The sequence below is a fragment of the Hibiscus syriacus genome, unplaced genomic scaffold (genome assembly GCF_006381635.1).
Source record: "Hibiscus syriacus cultivar Baekdansim isolate YM2019G1 unplaced genomic scaffold, ASM638163v2 tig00111310_pilon, whole genome shotgun sequence".
Taxonomy (NCBI): Eukaryota; Viridiplantae; Streptophyta; class Magnoliopsida; order Malvales; family Malvaceae; genus Hibiscus; species Hibiscus syriacus.
The window spans coordinates 132071-139975 of record NW_024063053.1 but is presented as its reverse complement, the minus strand read 5'-3'; the positions used below and the strand labels follow the sequence as shown (position 1 = coordinate 139975).

The 7905-nt window shown below is 37.2% G+C and overlaps 1 protein-coding gene across 2 annotated transcripts; it reads left to right on the top strand.

Annotated features, from left to right (window-relative positions):
* Window positions 1-377: 377 nt before the first annotated feature.
* On the top strand, window positions 378-3999 carry LOC120158264 (protein LONGIFOLIA 1-like). 2 transcript variants are annotated; one of them, XM_039169149.1, is made up of 4 exons: window positions 378-796; window positions 871-2190; window positions 2363-2555; window positions 3268-3999. In XM_039169149.1, exons 1-4 carry the CDS (start codon window positions 638-640, stop codon window positions 3858-3860), a joined length of 2265 nt encoding a protein of 754 aa, XP_039025080.1. In that variant the 5' UTR covers window positions 378-637; the 3' UTR covers window positions 3861-3999. The 2 variants fall into 2 exon arrangements, with proteins under 2 accessions (XP_039025080.1, XP_039025079.1); XM_039169148.1 differs by having other exon boundaries at window positions 382-796; window positions 871-2268.
* Window positions 4000-7905: the final 3906 nt, after the last annotated feature.

The following is a 7905-nucleotide window of genomic DNA, read 5'->3' as shown; positions in this document are numbered from 1 at the left end:
TCAGATCATCTAACGGTTAATAACACGATGGCCAAAAATCAATGGATGAGATGGAATTACGCACGCCAAGCATAAACCAATGTGCGCTAGGGGTGTGCAAATCTGGGTCGGTGATTTCTCGGTCCGTGTCCCGACCCGGATATTCCGGGTACCTGAATTTTACGAGTACCCGTATGTCGATTTATTTATGATGAATTTTAGTGTGGTGGATTATTTAAAATAATAGGTAGTAGTTTGACTTGGTATGTTTAGAAAAAGTTGGTATCTTTAGTAGTACCCAAAATCTAATCATAGTTTTAAAAAAAATATGTAGGATGTAAATATTATTGGAGTCTACGCTTTCACGAAATGTATTAAAATCTAATGGACTAATTTGTCATTTTGATAAAAAGGTAGAGCATGTTCATTTGCCCCCCACACCCACTGCTCTTTTTCCTCGACTTCGCCCACCCTTTTAAAGACCAGAAAAGCGGGAGATGCGTATAGAGACCGCTGTCGCAAAACCCCTCAGCCACAGACAGAGCAGTGGAAAAAGAAACATGCAATCATTCATGGTGAGCTATTTGGGGATGCAAGTCCACCCAGAAGCTTAAGTTTGTCAGCAAGAAGAGGATTATTGAGTTTAACAAGAGGAAAAATGATGACGGGTAATATATTTCCAGAGCAAAATCTTGAGAAGCGAATAGGGAAACAAATGGGATGCATGGCTGGCTTCTTTCAGATCTTTGATCGTCATCAGATTCTTTCCGGCAAACGCCTTTACTCCACTAAGCGCCTCCCTCCCACGCCAACGCCGGTTGGTTTTCGTTTTGTGAAATCTCTATATTCTTTACGTTAGTTTCTCTCGTCTTATTGACTTATTTTTTTCAGGCAGGTGAAACGACGACGGAGTCAGAGAAAGAATTAGATAAGCAGCCACAAGGTCGAATATCAGCATCACCAGACCGTTCGAAGCAAACTCCGGTGCGGGAACCTACCACGCCGACTGGTAATCACGGCAAATCATCTCTTCCCCTTGCAATTTTTGAATGCAAAGAAGGTAGCGCGAGGTCGCCATGGAAATTTAAGGAAGCTCCACGGCTTTCTCTTGATAGCAGAGCTGTCGTTGATGCTAAAGGAAGCCTTAAGCCCCGGGAGATCCGTACGAACGCCTCCATTTTATCTGCCAAACGATGCGAAAGTAGCAGAGTAGAATATGAGGCGGATGATAGCTATAAACAAAGGTCACCAAGCGTAATAGCGAGGCTCATGGGACTGGAACCGTTACCGGATTTGAATCCTGAACCGGACAGAAAATTGGAGCTCCAAAGGTCCGCGTCAGAAGTAAGAGGTCGAGATCTGTTTCAGCATCGTTTCATTGATGGAGTTAATTTCCGTTCAAAACAAAGCCAGCAACCAAATTTCCAGAACGGAGGAGTTTCGAGCAATGTTGTAAGAGAAAATGGAGCCAAACAAGATCGTGTAAACCTCAGTAGATCAGAAAGCTTCAGAAATGCTAGAACTGAACCGGTTCAAGCTCCAGTTCGAGGAATGGACAGAAGAAAATGTTTCTACGATTCAGCAGATATCTTTGCCGAGCGAAAACAGACCGCTTCCGTCTACGGAGAGATTGAGAAACGTCTTAAGATGAGAGGAATCGATGAGCCATCGAAAGATCTCGAGACTCTAAAGCAAATCCTCGAAGCTTTGCAGCTCAAAGGCCTTCTACACACCAAGAAATCTCCGAGTCAAACGAATAACAGGAACTCTGTTTATCAACATGAACAATCTCCAATTGTCGTTATCAAACCGGGAAGCCAACCGACTTCTGCCGTCAGAAGGATTGGCAAAGATTCGCCTCCTTCAAGTTATCGGTCAAGACCAGGACCTCACCGTAACTTGAATATTGACTCACCGCCGATTATGAGTCCGAGACGTGATCTGCCGGAGATTAAACGGAATGTCCGGAACCAAAGCAGGGGTAAGGGCTCGATTTCTCCAGGTAGGAATGACTGTGGCGTCAGGGGTCCCAACAGAAGGCCACTGAGTGTAGAAACGCAGAGGAGAGGTAGTGGTAATGTAGAGCAAAGAAGAGTGACTCCGGTTCAGTCCCCTCGGGTCAAAGTGAGAAGAACCGGATTAGATCATTTGACCGATATATTACCCCGAAACATGAAACCAACACCTGAGATTTATGATAAAGAAGAGAAGGTATTTATTCCAGCGGAGGATCAAGCATGTATTGTTTCAGAAAGTAGCATTAGCTCGTCTTCTCAAACTGATACGGAGGTATAAGTTTTCTCAAATTACTAAATTAAATTTGCTTAACTATCGTATTCATTCAAACCAGTAATTTGTTGTTATGAAACATTGGGTGTTAAAGAAATCCAAGGTGGATGACTACAAGGAAGGGAACAGCCTTCTGGAAAGATGCGATAAGCTTCTTCACAGCATTGCAGAGATGGCTGCTGCCGCGGCTGAGTTGCAGCCGAGTCCGGTCTCCGTACTTGATTCTTCGTTTTACAAGGAAGAGTCGCCTCCTTCCCCTATCATGAAACGGAGCATTGATTTCAAAGGTACGGACAAAAATTCTAGTGCTTGTTTTTTTTGCGTAAACTACCCTCAAGGAGACAATAATATTAGACGAAATAAACATGCCACTTTTTAAAACAAATTACAAACAAGTGATTTTACCCTAAAATATTAGACTAAATTTTTATGGGAAAGTGAAGAAGCCTACTTACTGATTTTGATTGGCTATGTTTTGCATATGACTACAGTGACGTATCACGTAAGTACCATTGTAGTTCAGCCCCTAATTACAAGAGCCTTAGATTTTATTTGTTTGATTAATCCATGATTAATCAAACCACTTTTATTTGGGACGAATTCATGCACGAACCAGCGGGAAATATTTGCGAGTCAAACTCGAAAATAGTAAAATGATGAACAGTAACTATGTTCGAAGATCGGCTGTAAATAGAAAAAGTGACTGAAACCTCATCCTGCAAAACAAAATTTACCTGATGTGAGAAAAGGGTAAAATCCTCGTACTTCTGCCTGACAGATGGCCGTTTGAGGCCATTAGAGTTTAGAGTATCCCATGCTGCCTTCGATAATTGTACGAAAATGTTCCAACTCTTGTGTTAAAATATGTGCGTATGGGAAATAGAGTGAAAGCGACGATGAATTTAAAGCTGAAAACAGAACTATTTTGGGATTGGGTAAATTTCCAATCAAAGCCTGGAACTGAGATTTTAATTTATTTTTTTCTCTTGTTATCATCAGATCAACTTGGTGAATCAGAAGATGAAATGTGGAGTCCTGCAACCTTATCCCTGGAATCAAAATCCGAAGACAAAGCTGCTGATGATTGTGATTTTATGTACATTTCTGATATCCTTAGAGCATCCCATTACTTGGATCATGGCTCCAATGCCTTTTTATTGCTGGAGAAGCAACAATATGTGAAGGGCAAAGACACTTCCAAAGTCTCTAGACTCCAAAGGAAGCTTATATTCGACACCATCAATGAAATTCTCAACCGAAAGAAGCAATTACAGCCATGGAAGCTCATCTCCGTCACGAATTCGGGGTCCGGGGAGACTTCGTTGCAACAAATTTGGTCTGAATTCCAAAATATCAGAGAGAGGGACACATCGGATGACTTGCTTGAGGTCATTGGTGGCGTGTTAAGAAAGGACCTTGCTGAGGATGCCATCAACGGGTGGGAAGGTTGCCCCTTAGAGATGTCCAAAGCGGTTCTCGACATCGAACCACTAATATTTCGAGACCTAATCGGCGAAACCATTGGAGATCTTGCTGCTTTGGCTGGGGAAAGTAATGACATCCCAGCACATTGTAGGAAGTTGGTGTTCTGATAGCGACCTGATGAAAAAAGAGAGTGGCCTTTAAATTATTCTTCTCGCACTTAACTTCGTAGCTTATTGTTCTTCCTTTCCCTTCTAATATATATGTATGAACACCCTTTTTCCGTGGAATCTTTCATTTGCCTAAAATCCAGGCATATTTAATTATTATTATTATTATATTTGAAAATTATGAATTTAAATGTGTTTAATGCATTATCGATTCGTAAATATTTATGCAAAATATATATTAAACACATTTGGGCATTTACAAAAGTGTTGCATTCTGGTTGGCCAAGATTGCTCATAAATGAGTATAGTTTCCATTTTCCTGGCATTTATATGAAGACAGCAACTAGCATTTACAACAACGGGCACTCAGACAAAATGGGCAGGAATTTAAATTTTTTGTTTTACATTTTGTATCTTTTGCTTATATATCTGAATCCTCTGCAGTTCCCTTCGAAAAACAAATGAAACTGAAAATATGGTGCAATGAAATAGGTACAGAAGGATGGATCGTCATCATCCTTCTCCTGTTTAGTTTTTTTGTCTTGTTCGGTTTAAATGAATTTTGTTTTGGTGTTCAAATAGAAACGACGAGGGGCCCTCTTTGCCGAATGACTTGATGTTAACGTTACCATTTGAGGGTCATTGCATACAACTCCTTTTACTTAATGGGGAATACACCCAACTGTAAAAATAATCATAATCAAAACAAAGAGTAAATGTATAGGTTTTGATGGGTCTGAGGACTTGATGTTAAGGTAACTATTTGAGGGCCATTGCCCATTGCCCTACTCTTTTTCCCTTCCCTCTTCAAAACGGGAATAAAGCCAACTGTAAAATGAAAAAAACAATGGAGTAAATTTTTGTATACTCTTTGTCCCCATTTATTAATTCGATCAAGCAAATTCGCTGTGATCCAAGAGGAAGATGACACAGTGAGTATGGGCAATTATAGCAGGCGTGCTCTCGATGGTTCACACGTATTTATTATATCCGCTTTTGGCACTTCAACACACGATTGGCATTTAAAACGCACTTTACTCATGATATTGTAATAAAACAATCGTCGTAAATTTCATTACAGTTTTCAGAATCATCACACGTCATGTTTTGAATTATATTGTCCATGTATATATATATATTCAAAGAAGAAAAGAAAGGGAAACAGAGTTGAGTGTTGTATCATTAAATGGGCACAGCTAGGTCCAGCCATAATTTTGTAGGTGTCAAAATTTATGTATGTGTGTGCTATTAGATTGTCTGGACAGTTAGCAATATTACTGTTAATCAGAAGCATTAAATCCTCCTTCAACCGATCTTGGTTTTATGCATATTGTTGTCATTTAATGCCTTGAAGACCGAAATGAAATCAATGTTATGGCATATGGCAGAAATTATTCACTAAATAAAACACTGTTTTGCGGGGGCAATGCTTAGGGATTATATTCGATTCCGATCTGACATATTATGATCTATTTTGATGCGATTTGTTAGATAATTTAAAAAATATTTAAATTTAGATAATATTAGAGTTTTTTTAAAGGAATGAGATCAAATCTTATTTATGTTTATAGTGAAAAATTCAATCCAAAATAATATTATAATTATTATTTTTAAGTATTTAGAGATACTTATACTAATATTTTTATATTATTTTTTTCAATTAATTATTCATTTTACTTTATATATGTCGGATACTGGTTTTACCCATAAAATTGAATCAAATTTTAAATCGAATAGGGCTCTCTAAACTTTGATCGAGTTGAATACTTGTAAATCGATTTAATTTTTAAAATAATTTTATGTGGACAAAAAACTCAACCATGACCGTCCATAACAATGAATGTAAAATACTTGGAAAGAAATGCTTTGTTCTTTTCTGTTGATTGTGTAACAACGAAAGGACCGAACCAATCCGTTTTTAGATGTGGGCCTCGATCTCTATGGTTAGCTATACTTCTTTTCTGTTATAGGCCTTGCGTGGCCCATTCTTTCACATTGATGGCCATCTTATCATCCCCCCCCCTTAGGGCAAACGGTAAAAACAATTAGCTCAATATAAAAGTTTATTTTGGGATCTACGACATTCATTACCGTATTTATGGAACTCGTTATGCGACGTAATAAGTTCATCTGGAAAATTTATTTTATTCTATCGATTCATATTTAATTATTTTTCTTGGAACTCGTCATGTTGAGGTGACGAATCCCATTAAAATAATATTTTTTGGATTGGAGGTTTTCTTAAATATAGAAAAAATAATGGAACTCGTCATGTCAATGTGACGAGTTCCTTTGGGTTTAAATAACTAATCGTTTATAGCCGTTGGCCAACGACATAATTTGAATTGATAGAACTCATCATGTGGGCGTGACGAGATTCAACGGTCATTTTGATAAATTTTCAATATAAATAGGAGTGGGGTGAGTTGATAGAGTTTATACGAGAATCAAATCATGTATTTGTGGGAAGAATATTGCGAAAAATTTCTGAACGATCTATTTTCGTCTTATTACTCTAACTTCAACGATTCGTATTCAAGTTCGACTTCATATGAGGAGTAGGTAAAAGAGGCAATAAAGTCGATACTTGATCAACACAATGAGATAATGAAACTTGAAGAGAAGAATAGAAAGATGAAAATCAAGAAGAAGAAGAAGAATGAAAATTTACCAATTCGATGCAACAAACGACTTATAAAAAGGAATGAAAAAAAAAGGAAAATAATAATGTAAAAATTGAGAGGAAGAAGAAGAGGAAAAAATATTTTTTATGTTGAAAAAATGTTTTAAATATATGTATGAATTTGTGTTTATTTAAAAGTTATTTATGAATGGTTTGCAATTATATATGAAAAGTTAAAAATAAAGATGATTACTGATATTCATAAATATCCATACACACAAAAAAGGTACAACAAACAATATGAGAATAAAACTATGAAGCTTTTATCGGTTCGGTCGATATTTTGGAAGATGTGGACAATGGTTCCTGTTATGGCCTTCACCTCTGCAGTGACCATAAAGCTTTGGCAGACATTACATTCGTTGAGGATCATCCATATCAATATGAATTCGACTAATTCAGTATGACCCTTTAATTTCCTTTTTAATTATAGATTTTACAATCACTCTTCAAAATTTGTTAGGGGCCAATAAGCATTATTTAGGAGATACTTAAACTCATAACTATATATGTTGCACATAGTATGCAGGCTATAATAATCATCAGCATAAAAGTATAAGTCTACATTAACATGTAGCAATAGCGTGAGCGCATGGGTATCTGAAAGCTTGAAATCGACCACAATCACACTATATTCTATTTAGATTACTATTCTATTTAGATTACTGGTGTATGTGGAGAATTACCACCCTCATGCAGTTGAACAAGTGCTTTGACAACGTAATAAGAATCAAGTCTTGCGAAATTATGAACAAACATTGATGTTGCATGTGTTTGATTTTTGTTCATTGCCTTCTCCAATCTGGAGCCAAATTTCTACCATCGTTGATCATTACCTCTATTTGTGCAGCTTTGACTGCCTAAACTTTACCCAATCTAAAGTAAGTCTCCCTAACAATACTTGCTACCAAAATATATTGAGTCCCTTTAAGCATTGAATTAATATATTCAGCAAGATTGATTGTTATATGGCTAACATCGAACATAATTATCATATGCATGTGACCCTAAGGAGGAGTATTGCAGGGATTTAAAGAAAGGATAATAAATCATTGTACAATTACTTGGAAAACATCAAAAAGCTATATGCAAGTTGTTCATAACACAACTTATTGAAACAAACTCTTCTACAAATGAATGACTACTTCATATGGAGATGAAAATGATCGATGCAACAAGCGGAGAAGCCCAGGTAAACATGACCCCTCATGTGGCTAGGGATTTGATTTTAATTATGGCCACTAACAATCAATAATTTTATCCCTCTAATGAACCCACCCGACGGGTTCATGAGTTAAGTATACATTCCATTGAAGATGAAATCGATAAACTTACTAATATTGTTCAAAATTTGCTTGCAAG